General features: G+C 44.5%; 1 protein-coding gene across 2 annotated transcripts; it reads left to right on the forward strand.

The window, feature by feature from the left end:
• Nucleotides 1-4,494: 4,494 nt before the first annotated feature.
• LOC129858972 (zinc finger homeobox protein 4-like) lies at nt 4,495-17,205 on the forward strand. 2 transcript variants are annotated; one of them, XM_055928244.1, is made up of 5 exons: nt 4,495-4,645; nt 5,653-5,859; nt 6,471-6,585; nt 6,821-12,232; nt 12,738-17,205. In XM_055928244.1, exons 1-5 carry the CDS (start codon nt 4,568-4,570, stop codon nt 14,342-14,344), a joined length of 7,419 nt encoding a protein of 2,472 aa, XP_055784219.1. In that variant the 5' UTR covers nt 4,495-4,567; the 3' UTR covers nt 14,345-17,205. The 2 variants fall into 2 exon arrangements, with proteins under 2 accessions (XP_055784219.1, XP_055784220.1); XM_055928245.1 differs by having other exon boundaries at nt 5,656-5,859.
• Nucleotides 17,206-18,551: the final 1,346 nt, after the last annotated feature.

An 18,551-nucleotide genomic window follows, 5' to 3' on the forward strand; every position in this document is an offset into this window, starting at 1 on the left:
ACACACACACACACACACACATACACATACACATACACATACACATACACACACACACACACACACATAGACAATGCTCAACTTCACCTGCTTTTTTGTAGACATCCAACACACGCTTATGTTAAGTGGAAATGTATGTTACATTTATTGCCAAGCAATTTACTTTGCAGAATAACTGGAAATAAGTATCATCATTTTGTTGTTAGCTTTTATCTATAGTGAGTCTACTGCTGTATAGTCTGGTCTGACCTGGTGGCTTGTGTTTGGTTCTCCTCATATCCAAGGAGAGAGAGGGAGACAGAGAGGGAGGGGGGGGGGTAAGAGAGGGGGGGATAGAGAGCTTTTCCCTAGCTTCATTGGCATTGTCTTTTTTAATCCAGTGTCACTATAGATTAATTATAATCCATGTTACTTTTTCCATGCAAATGTCCCTATGTGGATTAATTCCAGATTGCTTTGTCCAGTATAGAGAAGGAGCATGTCAGTGTCTTAGGAGTTTCTCTTTATAAATATCTTACTAAACAAAGACCATGCATGAAAATCAGCCTGTCAACTAAGGAAATTACTGACTCTACCTGCTTCAAATTAGCGGGGAAATGAGTCATTGTTCCTCTGGCTGAATGTTGTTGAATTATCTTCTCGTAAAATTTGAATTATACAGATGAGAGAAACTAAATGGAAAAAGCAAACGAGATACAATGTGAAATATTTTAGATGAACAAATCTCTATTAGTTAAATATTTTAAATGAAAAAATCTCTATTTGTTAAATATTTTAGATGAACAAATCTCTATTTGTTAATTATTTTAGATGAAAAAATCTCTATTTGTTAAATATTTTAGATGAACTAATCTCTATTTGTTAAATATTTTAGATGAACTAATCTCTATTTGTTAAATATTGTTGTTTGCATGGACATGTCCCAGAAATGTTGTGAGATTTGAAATGAGGATTGGCCAATTCCTGTCATTCCTAGATGTTAGATTAAAATATATTAAACATATTAGCGTATTTACAGTACTTATAAGACAACAGCTATGAGGTTTATTTTCATTTGAATCATTGTGTGGTGAATGTCTTGATCAATTTGTCAAATGTGACATCTTCTTCGTCATATTTTTCGCTTATTAAAAACAGGAAGATGATGAGAAGAGAAAAAAGACAACCGATATAATAATTTGTTAATAATTTAAATATATTTCATTAGCCCATTGTTCCCCTTATAAACATCGAGGTGCCTCTGTCTGTGTAACTTAGTGTGCTGCCGTTTGCTGGCTGTGCTGCTCTGTCTCTGGGACTGTATAGTTCAAAGTGTGGCTTTCTAATGTTATCAGGTGACCCTGAGGTCAGGCTAATGCGTAACCTTATGCCACTAGGCCTCTAAATCAACCTCCCTCCCTCTCTATTTCCCTCCTCTCTTTCTCCCTGTACCTCTCCCTCCCATCTCTCTTTCTCCCATCTCTCTTTCTCCCTGTACCTCTCCCTCCCATCTCTCTTTCTCCCATCTCTCTTTCTCCCATCTCTCTCCCATCCTGATTTTCTAAAGCATGTACAGTATTACATACATTACGAGATGTATTTTACCTCTCTCAGTCTCTCTCTCTCTCTCTCTCTCTCTCTCTCTCTCTCTCTCTCTCTCTCTCTCTCTCTCTCTCTCTCTCTCTCTCTCTCTCTTTGTCAGGGGAAATGTACTATCCAGTAACCTAAGCCCCTCTGTCAGATCTCAGGATTGCTAAATTGAATAGTAAATGCAACCTGTCTTGGACCAGCAGTCTCCTTTCAATTGACAAGAGGTTTCTTATCAACAAAATAAAAATTATTTCATTTTCAGCTGACCTCTAGACAAAACTGTACTATTCAAGTTTAGACAATGTATTTATGCTTTATATATCTATAAAGGAAAATGTGATGACACAATATAACACATCAACATCTAGTTTATGTGAAAATGTTGCAGAACGGGAGAACGCAGAAATATGTCTGTGAGAAAACCATTATTAGAGAATCTGTTGTTGCCGTTCTCTTTTGAGCACCAATTTAGGACAGAATTATCCTGATGTGTTTAAAAGAGGACTGGATGGGACACACTGGTGTGTGTGTTTGTATCTGTCTACGTGCGACACACTGTGTGTTTGTGTACGTGTGAGTGTGAATACACTTGGTGACCTACCATTGACAGTAGTAAATGAAGATGGGTGGGTAGCATGGTTGTTGTTCTGTCTTGCACACAGTCTGAATGTCATAACTCACCTTTTGATGTATCTAATCAGCCAACATCCTGCTGCAGTCAGACATTTGCCATTAGAGGAAGAACCATGTTCTAGCTGGGCTGCATCGGGACACGCTGAGAGAGGGAGGGAAAGTAGGAGAGTAGAAAAAAATGGGGGGGGGGGACAACAGAGCAGAACCACACGTTTTTTTCTCCTTAAGATGGCCATGTGCCAGACATTCTCTGGGGGAGGGGAACCCCCCCCCCGCAAAAAAAAAAATGAATTGGAGAGAATCTGGACATTTTTTTTTTTCACTGGTCATTAAGTGTGAGGCTCAGAAACAAAGGAGAATGAGAGCATCTCGCTCTCTCTGTTTCACTCCCCCTCTCTCCTTCCCCCTCTCTCTGTCTCTCTCTTTTCTTCATGACCATTCAGGGGCCGAGGAAGAAAAAGCCAATGTGTTAGAAAGTGATAGGGAGCAGATCATTATATACCAGCTATCATGTAGACTCCATAGATTGATAGTTAGAGTACATGATTGTTTTCCTGTAGATAATGATCTCTCGAGAAAGGATTTATGTAATTACACTTAGGTTATGGATAAGAATCTATAGTTCTCAATTCCACAGCGTGTGCTTTAAAATGGCTGCATGCATATGATAGATCGTTGGAGCTCCCCACTTATCCCTGTGTAAAATAGTTAGAGATATTCCATTTTGTCCATGTTCAAGGTGACATGGGAGGGAGGGTGAGCCCGGCTCCAACTGGCCAATGAGGTGCTAGGGTTTGACATGGCTCAAACACACACACAAATACGAACAAAAACACTTACAGTACATCCACACGCAATCACAGACACACACACAAGCATGCACCAACAAACAAACACACACACACACACACACACACACACACACACACACACACACACACACACATACATACATTATGGCTGTATCTAAGGATGAAGGTAATTAAACATTTCTCAGCTGGCAGTAGCGTCTGCTAAATACAACCATATCTCTCAGCATTGAGCCGCAGCCATGTAAACCACCTCCCCACCTCCAGCCTTAACCAGGAAACAGCTTGGATATTTAGCATGATGCGCTTGTGTGTGTGTGTGTGTGTATGATGTGTGTGTGTATGATGTGTGTGTGTATGATGTGTGTGTGTGTGTGTGTGTGTGTGTGTGTGTGTGTGTGTGTGTGTGTGTGTGTGTGTGTGTGTGTGTGTGTGTGTGTGTGTGTGTGTGCGTGGAGGAAGAGGGGGGTATATGTTATGGTATAATATTACCATAACATTTGAATGAATGTCTTGCTGTGATTATGAGGCTGGTTTAATGTTCTCTCTGTTTCTCCATGTCTTTGGGGCAGAATGACTCAATGTATAGGAATGACAATTAGGAGTCTGATACAATAGGTCTACACTACTAGCCCCACAGCCAATGTCTGTCACAACAGATTTGTAATCACCACACGTGATTACAGCTGCACCATCGAGTGCGTCCTGACTGGTTGCATCAGTGCCTTGTATGGCAACTGCTCAGCCTCCCACTGCAAGGCACTACAGAGAGTAGTGCGTATGGCCCAGTACATCACTGGGGCCAAGCTTCCAGAACCTCTTTACCAGGCGGTGTCAGATGAAGGCCCTACAAATTGTCAAAGACTCATGCCACCCTAGTCATAGACTGTTCTCTCTGCTACCGCACCGCAAGTGGTACCGGAGCGCCAAGTCTGGGTCCAAGAGGCTTCTAAACGGCTTCTACCCCCAAGCCATAAGACTCCTGAACAGCTAATCAAATGGCCACCCAGACTATTTGCATTGCACCCCCCTTCTTTTGCGCCACTTTTACTCTCTGTTATTATCTATGCATAGTCACTTTAATAGCTCTACCTACATGTACATATTACCTTAATTGCCTCAAGTAACTGGTACCCCCGTAGATTGACTCTGTACCGGTACCCCTGTATATATAACACTATTGTTATTTTACTGCTGCTCTTTAACTACTTGTTACTTTTATTTCTTATTTGTATCTTTTAAACTGCATTGTTGGTTAGGGGCTCGTCAGTAAGCATTTAACTGTAAGGTCTACATGTGTTGTATTCGGCGCATGTGACGAATACATTTTGATTTGATTTGACATGTCATCTATATTTTAATTTGATACAAATGTAATTTTTTTATTAATTCACCATTTTCTTTGCCTTCTTCCATTGATTTTACTCATAATATATATTTTTTTATAACAGAGCAACAACATAATTGAAATATTTTGCTCTCTTCTGTCTTGTGTTTTAGGTGTGAACTCTCTGTCTAAAGAGTCTCCTGGATCCAACGCTGTGGGAAAATGTTCCATGCTCCAAGAGAAACAGAATGACAGCCCGCCCAAAAGGCCCAAGTCTGCAGAGGGGAAGACCAGCGCTAGTGAGCAGGTATGCTAGGCTAACCGCTAATGCGCCATGATAAACCCACATGGAAGCTATCTTAAACCATTTAGCAGGTATGCTAAGCTAACCGCTAATGCTGCAAAATAAAAATCCAGGCAAAGCTAACTCCAACCCATTCCAGTTAGCAGGTATTCTAAGATGTCTCAGAGACTAATGTGCTGTCAACAGAACTAAAATAGTTAACCCGAAACGCATTCCCCGCTGAGAGAACACTTAAACATCCCCTATAGAACATTCTCACTCCTTTGTCTACCTGCATCCAATAGGCAAGGCTAAATCCCTCTCCCAGTCCCCCTCACTTTGCATTTCTTTAGAAGGTATGTGTTTTTAAATTAGATTATAAAGTATTAGCTTGTCTTGTGGAGGGCCCAGAGTGGAAGGTAGGCCTGCGTCATTTCAGAAATGGATTACATTAAGGCAGGTGGCTGGGGGCAGCCATTTTAGGAGTACTCCCTGTAATGAGGGCTAGGCGGGAGAAGGAGAGGCGACACACCTTTGTCATCTCTAATCTCCTGATTAGAAATTCCCTCCAATCTTATTTCCCACTAATAAAATTGCACGAGTTGAGGGGCTTAAGTGCATTTAAAGGAAACGAGGTTGATCTACATTTTGTGTGTAAAGGTAAAGTGAGATGAGAGCAGAGGGGGAGGAAGGGGGAGGGAGAGCAGGGTTCCAATTTGTTTAGCTGAGGAGATATTCACTTCATGGTTCATGTTTTATCCTTTTCGGAACGCTCTGTCATCTAATGTTCTTAGTGCTGTTAAAAGTAACGTCATGTTTTTACGTGTTTGGGTTTGGAATGTTGGAAAGCTGTCTCACTAAGACCAGCAGTGAACGGAAAAGCAAATTTGCTCTAGAGTAATTCTGTTTCTGAAGTAAAAATACAGAGGTGATGAAGACTGGTAAACCATAGACACACCTTGTTCTTGTCCATCTCTAATCTTTTATTTTCCCACTATTAACCATAGCAAGCTTTGTCTCATCTCTCCCAGCAGTTACAGCAGTGCCCCTACTGTAACTACAGGAGTAAAGACGCCAACAGGTTACAGCTCCACGTGGTATCCCAGCATTCCATGCAGCAGCCGGTGATCTGCTGCCCACTGTGCCAGGACGTCCTCAGCAACAAGATCCACCTGCAGCTCCACCTCACACACCTGCACAGCGTGGCTCCGGACTGTGTCGACAAACTACTCATGACTGTATGTGGAAACACCACATAACTTTACAAAATGTTGTCAGAAAAACTGTTTGGAGTACAAACAACTTCTCCTATTTCTGATTACTATCTATTTAATGTTGTGCTGATTGCTGGTGAGAAAAATGCTGAGAAAATGTTTAATTTGCTTCTAATGGCATTGCACATACAGTACATTTTCCTCAATGTTTAAAAGTTTTCTAAAGAGTTTTTTAATGCTTTTTAAGATCCGTGATGTTGACATGACACATTGAAGAATGTGTCCAGTGCTCCCTACAGTCCCTTATTAACTAGCTCTGGGCAGTGCTGTCACTGTGCAGTCCCATAAAAAATTTCCCATGCATTTATCCCACTCTCCCGAGAATATGTCATAAACTTGACAGTTGTCGTCCTCAGGGAAAAAGCTAATTCCGCTTTCTGAAAATTATCTATTTTTATTGGCGAGATGCAAGTTGAAAAGTACACTTGCTCAACATGTTTTTAATATTTAATACTAAACTCCTTAATTACTGCACTTTTACATTTTATAATATGATTTTATTACGATGCATGTTGCATTTAGGGATACGTTATTAATAAGATCATTAAATAGTTTTTGTTGTCTGACTTTGATAGGTGGCTGGGCCTGATGTGATAGTGCCCAATAACATGATGCATCCTTCACCTGGACAAGACAACGCTTTGTCTCTGATGGAAGCTCCTCTCTCTGAGACGTCTGGAAAGCCCACAGGTACGCAGAGCTTGTCTACCACTGTTACAATACTCCTGCCGGTATAGAATGTACTATTCTGAGTTTTTTCGGAAAGTAAATGTCCTTGGGTTGTAGAAGGGCCCTGCTACACAAATGGAACAAATATTAATTATCTTCACCAGACATGTTTTACGTTTCCAGAGTTGGTAATCAATGCATTTGTACAATGTCTTTTGTTCATGAATTCCATTCTATTTTCATTCTCCTTTCTCAGGGAACAGTTCCAAGGACCAGACGAACAGCACAGGCCAAGGCAAAAGTGAAGTAGACCTTCTACGAGAGGAACTCAAACCCCCCAAGGAGGGGTCTGAAGCTCCAGACTGGAAGAGGTCCGGTGGGGTTGGGCAGGATCGAAAGAGCCCTGACTCCCTCCAGGATCATCTGAACAACCTCCAGAGACGCCAGCAGCAACAGCTCTCAGTCTCTGACCGCCACATCTACAAATACCGCTGCAACCACTGCAGCCTGGCCTTCAAAACCATGCAGAAGCTGCAGATACATTCCCAGTACCATGCAATCCGGGCAGCAACCATGTGCAGTCTCTGCCAACGCAGCTTCCGGACATTCTTGGCGCTCCGGAAGCACCTGGAGAACGGACATCCGGAGCTGAGCGAAGCCGAGGTCCAACAGCTCTGCGGCAGCCTGCCGGTAAACGGAGACTTCGTCCCCGAGAGCGAGGCCAGGGCCTACGAGGAGGCACAGCAGGCCTTTGAACAGGAAATGGATAAAGACGATGAGCTGGACCTGGAAGAAAAGGCCAGCTCAACAGGAAGTGACAGTAGCTTGTTGCTAGATGACATGGGAGCTGAAACAAAGCGAACCCTCCCATTTAGAAAAGGCCCCAACTTCACCATGGAGAAGTTCCTGGACCCGTCCCGGCCATACAAGTGCACAGTGTGCAAGGAGTCCTTCACCCAGAAGAACATTCTTCTGGTCCATTACAACTCTGTCTCTCACCTGCACAAGCTGAAGAAGGTTCTCCAGGAGGCCTCCAGCCCGGTTTCTCCTGAGACCAACAACAATGCCGACAACAAACCATTCAAATGCAATATCTGCAACGTCGCCTACAGCCAAAGCTCAACCCTAGAAATCCACATGAGGTCTGTGCTGCATCATACCAAAGCCAGAACTGCCAAAACAGAGACAAGCAGCAGCAGTAGCAGTACAGGGAGTGGGAACACTAGTGGCGTGGCTCCATCCTGCATCCCAGCCCCAACCGGACAAGGCAACAATGCCAACTCAGAAACTGCTAGAAGCGTGACGCCATTGCTTAACAAAGAAAATACTATAGATGCCAAAGAATCCAACAACAGCAGCAACAACGCAAAGCACACTACTGATCATGTCTCTGCACAGCAAAGCCATCAGAACGCTCAGTCCCAAGCTCAACTACAGATGCAGCTCCAACACGAGCTCCAGCAGCAGGCTGCCTTTTTCCAGCCCCAATTCCTCAACCCGGCTTTTTACCCCCAGTTCGGCATGACCCCAGAGGCTCTGCTTCAGTTCCAGCAGCCACAGTTCCTTTTCCCCTTCTACATCCCAGGGGCAGAATTCAACCTGAGCCCAGAGCTGGCACTTCACTCAGCCGCCGCCTTCGGGATGCCGGGCTTGACTGGTTCTTTCCTGGAAGACCTGAAGCAGCAGATGCAGCAGCAACACCAGCTACAGCAGGCTCAGGCTCAACAACAACTACAACAGCAGCAACAGCAGCAACAAGCATCCCAGTTGCAGCTCCAGCAGCAAAAAAAACAGCAACTGCAGAGCCACAAGCCCAAAATGGAGCCCAATGTGGTGTCAGTGTCTGACATACATATGTCCAGAGAGGCAGAGGAGCGACTGGAAAAACAGGAGATCAAAGCCAAGATGGAGAATGGAGGGGATGGAGTCAGTGAGGGAGGAAAGGACAAAAAAGACAAAAAGTCCAAGTTTCCTGAGCCGCTGATTCCTCCTCCACGTATCGTGTCAGGAGCCAGAGGAAATGCAACCAAGGCCCTTCTGGAGAACTTTGGATTTGAGCTGGTCATCCAGTACAACGAGAACAGGCAGAAAAACCAGAAGAAAAACAAAGAAGGAGAACAACAAAAACAACAAGCACAACAACAACAACTGGAGATCAATAACGACAAGCTGGAATGTGGGATGTGTGGAAAGCTCTTCTCCAACATGCTTATTCTCAAAAGCCACCAAGAGCACATCCATGGACAGTTCTTTCCTTTTGGGGAGCTGGAGAAGTTTTCCCAGCAGTACAGAGAGGCCTACGACAAGCTCTACCCCATCAACCCCCCTTCCCCCGAGACTCCCCCGCCTCTGGCTCCCCTTCCTCCTCCCTCACCAGTCCCAGTGACCACCCAGCAGCCTCCCTGCACCTCCATGAACAAGCCCCAGATCAAGGCCCCATCCCCTGCCCCAAACCAGGCTCCACAGACCCAGCAACCACCCCCACCTCCCCCTCCTCCACCACCCTCCGCATCCCCACAGATGCAGCCTTCCATCCCACTAGATTTCTCCCTCTTCCCCCCTCTGATGATGCAGTCCATCCAGCACCAAGGGCTACACCCTCAACTCACCATGCAGCTGCCTACAATGGACTCCCTGTCCTCGGATCTCACCCAGCTTTGTCAGCAGCAGCTAGGTCTCGATCCAAACTTCCTGAGGCAGTCCCAGTTCAAGCGCCCTCGAACCCGCATCACGGACGACCAGCTGAAGGTCCTCAGAGGGCACTTTGACATCAACAACTCGCCCACTGAGGAGCAGGTTCAGGAGATGGCTGATATGTCCAGCCTCCCTCAGAAAGTCATCAAGCACTGGTTCCGTAACACCCTCTTCAAAGAGAGGCAGCGAAACAAAGACTCTCCTTACAACTTCAACATTCCACCTATTACCACGTTGGAGGATATTAGGCTGGAGTCCCAGTACAGTACACTGGAGTACTACAGGACTGATGCTACCATGAACAAAAGGTCCACCAGGACAAGGTTCACTGACTACCAACTGAGGGTCCTACAGGACTTCTTCGACACAAATGCTTACCCGAAAGATGATGAGATTGAGCAGCTGTCCACCGTGCTCAACCTGCCGTCAAGGGTCATCGTGGTGTGGTTCCAAAACGCCCGCCAGAAGGCCCGGAAGAGCTATGAGAACCAGGCAGATGCTAAAGACAACGAGAGGAAAGAACTGACAAATGAGCGCTACATCCGCACCAGCAACATGCAGTACCAGTGCAAGAAATGTAGTGTGGTGTTCCCACGAATCTTCGACCTGATCACCCACCAGAAGAAAACGTGCTACAAGGACGAGGATGAGGAAGGGAATGAGGACAACCAGTCTGAGGAGTACATGGATATAGGAGAACCATGCGCAGCCAAGCACCCTGAGTCATCCAAGCATCACCATGGAACAGCCACTAGCTCAGGCTCCAGTTCCCCTCTGATGCCCTCCCCTCACTCCAACCTGGAAAAGACATCCCCCAAGCCTGAACCGCCCTCTGAGCCCAAGCCTAAAGATCCAGAACCTGCCCCTTCTCCAGTTATGATAAAGTCTCTACCGGACCCCAGACCCTCCAAGGCCTCCACCCCTCAGCCACCCCCTCAGCCACCTCCTCAGAAGACCCCCCAGCCCCAGATGTCCAGACCCCACTCCCAGCCTCAGTCAGCCACCGTCCCCTCCAGCCCCCTCTCTCTGGCCCTCTCCTCCCTCACCAACAGCCTCTCTCCCCAGATGCTCCAATACCAGTGTGACCAGTGCAAGATAGCCTTCCCAAGCATTGAGCTATGGCAGGAGCACCAACATATGCATTTCCTGGCAGCCCAGAACCAGTTTCTCCATTCCCAGTTCCTGGAAAGGCCCATGGACATGCCCTATATGATCTTCGACCCCAACAACCCTCTGATGACTAGCCAGCTTCTGTCTGGAGGACTCCAGATGCCAACTCAAAGCGGCTCTGGTTTGTCCTCAGGTCCCTGCTCTGGCTCCATGAAGAGAAAACTAGATGAGAAAGAGGATGGATCCAATGAAAAAGATAACGGAAACATGACTGAAGAACAGCACAGAGACAAACGTCTCAGAACCACCATCACCCCAGAACAACTAGAGATCCTCTACGACAAATACTTGCTGGACTCCAACCCCACAAGGAAGATGCTGGATCACATCGCCCGTGAGGTCGGCCTGAAGAAGAGAGTGGTGCAGGTGTGGTTTCAGAACACACGCGCCCGAGAGAGAAAGGGACAGTTCAGAGCATTGGGGGCCTCCCAGTCACATAAGAAATGCCCTTTTTGCCGGGCGCTGTTCAAGGCCAAGTCAGCTTTGGACAGCCATATCTGCTCTAGACACTGGCATGAAGCCAAACAGGCAGGGTTTAGTCTGCCAAATAGCCCAATGATGAACCAAGACGATGGAGGCGAGAGCCCACACAAGTACAACCTCTTTGAGTACTCGCAGCTGCCCACCAAGACTGAGCCGAATGAGTACGAGATGCCCGCAGCTTCCTCAACGCCAGTCAAACAATCTGAGGCTCCGTTAAAAAACTTAATGAGCCCTTCATCCTTAAAAGCAGAAAACTGTGATGAATCTGAAGGGCTTAACATTAATTCTGCAGAGGCCTCATCCTACGACATCAATAACAAAATGGACTTTGACGAGACCTCATCCATCAACACGGCCATAAGTGACGCCACCACTGGAGATGATGGCAACAACAATGAGCTGGAGAGCCTCACGGCCAACGGAGGGGACAAGCTGACCTGCGACAGCAAGAGCAACCTTGCCCAGAGCCCAGACGGTGGCGACGACCACTTCCCCTTCAGCATGATGAGCCCCTCCCTCAGCTACTCCGGCAAGGACGGAGACTCCTGCTCCTACTCTTACTCCTACTACAGCTCCAGAGATGACGACATGGATGACAACAACGACCAGAGCGAGACCTCCAGCCTGACCGACCCCAGCTCTCCCAGCCCCTTCGGAAGTGGAGACCCCTTCAGGTCTGGGAAGGGTAGCAGCAGTGGTGGGGAGAGACCAGGCCACAAGCGCTTCAGGACTCAGATGAACAACCTTCAGCTGAAAGTCCTCAAGGCCTGTTTCAGTGACTACCGCACCCCCACCATGCAGGAGTGTGAGATGTTGGGCAGTGAGATCGGCCTCCCCAAGCGTGTGGTGCAGGTGTGGTTCCAGAACGCCCGCGCCAAGGAAAAGAAGTTCAAAATCAATATTGGAAAGCCATTCATGATCAGTCAAGGCGGGCCGGACGGGCCCCGACCGGAGTGTACTTTGTGTAATGTGAAGTACACTGCCCGGATGTCCATCCGCGACCACATCTTCTCCAAACAGCACATCGCTAAAGTGCAGGAGACCCTGGTCAACCAGGTGGACAGAGAGAAGGACTACCTAGCGCCCACCACGGTCCGCCAGCTGATGGCTCAGCAGGAGATGGATCGTCTGAAGAAGGCTGGGAGCGACGGGCTCAGCAATCTTGCTGCCCAGCAGCTTCAGACTGCAGTGAACCACAACAATGCACTTCATGGCCTCAGCCTGCCCTCAGGCTATCCCGGGATCTCTAGCCTCCCGCCGGTACTACTTCCTGGGGTCACCGGGCCATCCTCACTTCCTATTTACCCACCCAACACACCTGGTGAGTTACTATGACAAACAGAGAACACAGAGAATAGTTATTTTATATAACTGTTATGATAATCTTTTGTCCATGCTTTACATGCCCAAAATACTCTTCTCTGCAGTATTTCCTCTTCATTCCATCACAGTGTTGTTGTTGTTGGTAGAGATATTTTACCAAACGTTGTACATTGTGTAAAATACACTTTAATGTATGATCTCAATGTTCAGTGCAGAACTTCTACGTATAATATTAGTTCTGACATTTTTTTAAGCAAATGCATTTTTATCATTGTGAAATTGATTTCCCCTCCTCTCCTTTGATGTGGGTTTGGTATATTTATAATAACCTCATGTTGGTATATATCATGAAGCGCATGTGACAGTTTAACAAATACAATTATGAAGTCGATCATAACTGCATACATCTCCATAATGTATTACTGAACAATATTTCGATAGTAATATTAGGGTGAATATAAATTTAAACACATTTGACTATCATTTATACCACTGTATTTCAGCTTTAGCATCTCCTGGTGCTGGCATGCTTGGATTCCCGACCCCAGCCACCCCCTCTCCTGCCATGTCTCTGAGCACTACCCCAAACAAGAATCTTCTGCAGACTCCACCTCCTCCACCTCTTCCTCCTGTTTCCTCTACCCCTCTGACTTCAACCAACCACATTGAGCAGCACAGCAAATACCAAGAAAGAGAGAGCAACAACAACAGCAGCAGCAAGAAACCAGCGGAGAAGCCGCCCCACCAGAAGAAGGCCAAGGAAAGAGAAGCGGAGAACGGCGGCCGTCCACAGACCCCCAACGTCAGCAACAACAAAAAGAGGGAGAAGCCGTCTCCAGCCTCGGCCAAACCGGGACGTGAGGGTCATCTGGATGCCGCTCAACTACAGGCTCTTCAGAATTCCCTGACCGGCGCCACAGACCCAAGCTCCTTCCTGGGAGGTCAGTTCCTGCCTTACTTCCTCCCGGGCTTCGCCAACAGCTTTTCGCCACAGCTTCTTGGAGGGATGCAGGCGGGGGGATACTTCCCTCCGTTCGGCGGGATGGAGAACCTGTTCCCCTATGGACCTGCCGCCATCCCACAGGCCGCCATGGCAGGCATGAATCCCACCGCCCTCCTGCAGCAGTATCAGCAGTACCAGCAGTCCCTCCAGGATTCCCTGCAGAAGCAGCAACAGCAGCAGCAACACCAAAAGCATATTGAGCAACAAAAACAGCATCATAAACAGCCGAAGCAGAAGCCAGCTCCTGTGAAGGCGTCGTCACCAATTGTGCAGAGCAACCCCAAGTCTTTCAAACCAAAACTATCTATGGGAACTAAGGATGACACCAACAACAACAAATGCTCTTTGACGGAAAGCACAAAAGAACCGCAAACAGAAACCAAAAGAACCACAGACTTCCCTGACGCTTTCATCATTCCATCTGTCAAGCACCAGTTCATATGCAGGAAGTGCCAGATGGTATTCGCTGATGAGGACTCCGCAGTGCATCACCAGAAGTCTTTCTGCTACTTCGGAAACCCCTTTCCAGACCCGCAGGAGACAGTTCTTAGACAGGCAGTGAGTAAGTACAGGTGCATCGCCTGCAACGTGGTGGTCAACGGGAATGAAGCACTTGGCCAACACCTCCAGTTGAGCTTGCACAAAGAGAAAACAATCAAACAAGCAATGAGAAATGCCAAAGAGCATGCTAGATTATTACCTCACTCTGTCTGCACCCCTACTCCTGGCAAGACCACATCTACCTCGCAGTCTGCAGCTCCTCCTTCTAATAACACCTTTCCCCATCTCTCTCGCTTGGCCATCAAGTCCTGGCCAGATATCTTTTTCCAGGCCACTGCCCAGGAAGCTGCTTCCTCCTCCTCCTCCTCCCTGTCTGCGTCTCCTATTCCTCCCCTTTCATTGCCTCTAATGGTTACCTCAACGTCATGCAGCAGCGTCTCAGGGGTTCCCACCTCCCTACCCAATGAGAGTTGTTCAGATGAGTCTGACAACGAGCTGAGCCAGAAGCTGGATGACTTAGATAAGGTGTTGGAGGCCAAGGCTAAGTCGACCTCCGGCCTAGATGCAGGCTTCAGCAGTATCAGAATGGATATGTTCAGTGTGTAGGAGGTGAAAAATAGGATCCCTTGCTTTAAAAAAATAAAAAATAAAAAAATAAGACTTTTAAACTGCAGTTCCAAAGTTTCTCTAACCCAAAAAATTACAGTACCAAATGATTGACTCAGGATTGTTTTTCCCATATTGATATGCTGGCAAGATATTGATAGATTTTTGTTATGGACAGAACTGTTGCAGATGCTTGACTGAGCTTCTATTGTATACAAACCCCACGAAGTAGAAAAAGATCTCTCAGGCTCCTCGTGGAGCTTGTTTCAAGCCAAAAACTCACGATAGCAAATTGCACCTCAGCTGGATTGTTTTCCAAATGCTAGCATGTACTGTATGGGACAACGATCCAGAAAAACCCTCAATGAGAACCTCTGTTAGTCTAGATAGCCGGTGTAATTCAGTAGCTTTAAATTCTCAGGTCAGAACATAACATTTCTCATTTGTTAAAGCAGCAACGAGCCTGGGTACACTTGGCTTTTAACCAAAACATGTCAAGCTTTATCGGACGCATTTCCCTTGATGTGTGTAGAGTACCAAGAGAGACAATATTACTGTTACAATGGACAACGTGCATATCCTTTTAGTTTTCGCCCTACAAAGACAGTATGGTTTTGCCACTGAGGGGATTTTAGAATGGTGAAGTACATGTGTATGATTCCCCTTTGTTTTGCAGTTTGTATGACAACAAACTGAGTCTATATCCGACCCTTTTTTTTCTTGTAGAATATACTAATCTGTGCCAACTCTTACCTTCTCTCTTTTACCTCTGCTCACACCCTTTTCTGAAGAGGTAATATCTCTAGTTTTATACACTCTTGATGATTAATTATGTGAATAAGACTTTTTTTCATTTGTGAATTGCTGTACGGTACCTTGCTTATTTCTGGACTATAGTGCACTTATTTTGTTTTTGTCTGTTTTTAATTATTATTATTTTGGTAGACCCATGTGTTAATTTAATAGATGATTTTGTGTTTGTATGTTTGTTTGTTTGATTGAATTATTATTTTGCGTACAATTGCAGCAGCATTTTGGTTTGTTAGAGGATTGACACCTAACGACCCAGTGACCTATTTAACAATTGGTGCATCCATGAAAGTAGTACTGTATACTTAAAACTGTTAAAGTACAAGTCGGTCAAAATGATTTTTTTTTTAAAGAAAAGGTATGATATTTGCATAAGCAAATATGCTGCTTTACAAAGGGGGACTACAGCATGTATTTTATATTTTGACATGTTTTCCCCTGTTCTTGTAGGACTGATAACAGTGTTACACCTATACACTGCCATTTACTGCATAGGTCTTCGTCCTCGCATTCATTTTCTGGGCACTTCAGTTGATCTATCATGAAAAGTCAACACTAATTATTTAGTCATTTATGCATTACAAAGTATTACCATATAACATGTTGCTGCTACTGTGTAATGTTTAAAAAAAAATAATTGCTACCCATAAATTCTCCAACAGGCTGAATGCTGACCCGTGGATCACTTTGCTTTGCTGTTTTTACATTTCATTCTTTTTTGTTGTTGTATTTGTCTCCTTTTATTTTGCAGTAGAACTTAAAGAATGTGAAAGCTGTTAAAGGGTGTTACATTGTTATGAATCACTTGTTCAGTTTGGTAAGGTAAGCTGACGTGATTCATTCCAGAGTAACAGAAGGCTATTTGTATGAAAGGAAAAGGCTTGTGAACAAAGAGAGCTAAGCTGTTGTATATATTCGTAGTTGGCTGTGCATGGTACAAATTTATTAATATGAAGAAATGCAAAAATGTATTGCTTTTGGTATTTCCTATTCTGAGATGAACAAGTAGCATGTAATGCAACTGTTTGACAGGTTAAAATCAAATCATGCTTAGTTATTGTTTCAAACGATAAAAGTAACATTTCCTCATACGTTTTATTATTGTACAGGTGTTTTAGTGTTTTCATTCAAAGTTGAAACACAAAATGTCACAGTTTCTAATGATCTTTTTTTGTGTGAAACATAAATGTATCTTATTTGGATTTTTAGTATTTTAACATTTACTTTGATCCTGAAGACACTTTTACAATGTTGTTTTAATAAGAGATGTCCTGGGCTCCCTATAGGTGCAATCCTGCCATTGTACAAACACCAACGTCTGTCCTGATCCCAAAAGCTTTCCCAACCTGTCTTCTTGCCTTTCCCCTCAATGTGGCTAAAGCATTGCCAGACTGAACTGTCAGCTAGCATCATGTGCTAAGATGTTAGCAGCAAACACAATGCTTTCCACACTAAAGGACAGGTAGAAGCTAACAAACCAACAACCAAAAGGATGGTCCAATAACGTAACGAACTGTACATAAATGTTACAACTGCACAGCAGCCAAAAGAAAGAAAGAAAGAATAAAAAAAAAACATGTTTTTTTTTAGGATGGATTGTGTCACGCTAAAGAGAGGACAGCCTTCAAAAGGTAGATATTGGGATTGTTTTCTTCTGGATGTCAAAAGGGAGTTTCACGGCGCAATCATATCCTACACAATATGTATTCTACGTCCTGGTTACATAGGAAATGCATCCTGAGGGTTTACTAAGAAGAAGCCCCTATGGCTAAAACTTTAAATAAACTAAACCAAAAATGTTATTGATGTTTTATATATAGAGAGTAGTCTCATTAGTTTTTGTTACTGTAATGTTTGAGGTCTCAACTCTACCGTCACACGGTAATAACATGGTTTTGAAACATTTGTTTTCATTTTTTTTTGTCACAGACCTGTTGTCATAGTTGAAATGACGTTTATTGTAGATGGTATTTGAACAACTTCTGGAAATAGTTCATCAGTATGTTTGTTGCTCATTGTTGTGATACATTAAAAACTGTATCTGCAAACCAGTTTGGTCCATCATCAAAAGTATTTTATTAGTTTGGCATCACCAATGTTTTGAATCTGCTTCACCTTACGGAAACATGATCAGAAGGCCATGTTATCATAAATGGCCAACGTCATACACCTATTTCATGTAAAGTATATTGATTCGGGAATGCAGTTACTTTTTTAGTTTTACAGAATTATTGAATAAGGTATGTTGATTTCTACTTATTAGCACAGCATTCATTTCACTGTGCGTATTCTTACAGCATTCATTTCACTGTGCGTATTCTTACAGCATTCATTTCACTGTGCGTATTCTTACAGCATTCATTTCACTGTGCGTATTCTTACAGCATTCATTTCACTGTGCGTATTCTTACAGCATTCATTTCACTGTGCGTATTCTTACAGCATTCATTTCACTGTGCGTATTCTTACAGCATTCATTTCACTGTGCGTATTCTTACAGCATTCATTTCACTGTGCGTATTCTTACAGCATTCATTTCACTGTGCGTATTCTTACAGCATTCATTTCACTGTGCGTATTCTTACAGCATTCATTTCACTGTGCGTATTCTTACAGCATTCATTTCACTGTGCGTATTCTTACAGCATTCATTTCACTGTGCGTATTCTTACAGCATTCATTTCACTGTGCGTATTCTTACAGCATTCTCAACATCTTCCCTAGGTAGCAGCTTTGCTTACATGTTGGTCATTTAGGCACTGCTACATTTTGGCATTGCTGCACTACAACTGTTGACTAATCTCTCTAAAATCGGTTTTAGTCACGTTTTTATCTCCCTGATCCTGCATGAACTTGCATTACTTTCAGAAGGAGAACATTGCTATCTGACATTTCATTCTGTTGTAATCTGGATTTAACCAGATTGCTAAATTATCTTCTGAAGGCTAATCTGGAGGGAATTCCAGCTGGTATTGTCATTAGCTCCAGATGTTGATGTCCCGGTAGTAGTAGTTGAGACTAATGAGAGAGAGATAGAGAGAGAGAGACATCTGACTTAGAATAGGCTGCAGAAAATGGATTTCCCCCGGGATAATGCAATGTTTGGGAGAGACATGGATTAGACAGGGGTGATGCATCCATCTCCCCACGTGCCTAGTTTAATTAGACTGAAAGAGTGAAAACAGCCCAGGCTTCACCCTCACTAAATGCTACACACACACCACACACACACACCACGCACACACACACACACACACACACACACACACACACACACACACACACACACACACACACACACACACACACACACACACACACACACACACACACACACACACACACACACACACACACACACACACACACACACACACTAAATACAGGAATCAGTATT

This window comes from Salvelinus fontinalis, chromosome 7 (assembly GCF_029448725.1).
Source record: "Salvelinus fontinalis isolate EN_2023a chromosome 7, ASM2944872v1, whole genome shotgun sequence".
Taxonomy (NCBI): Eukaryota; Metazoa; Chordata; class Actinopteri; order Salmoniformes; family Salmonidae; genus Salvelinus; species Salvelinus fontinalis.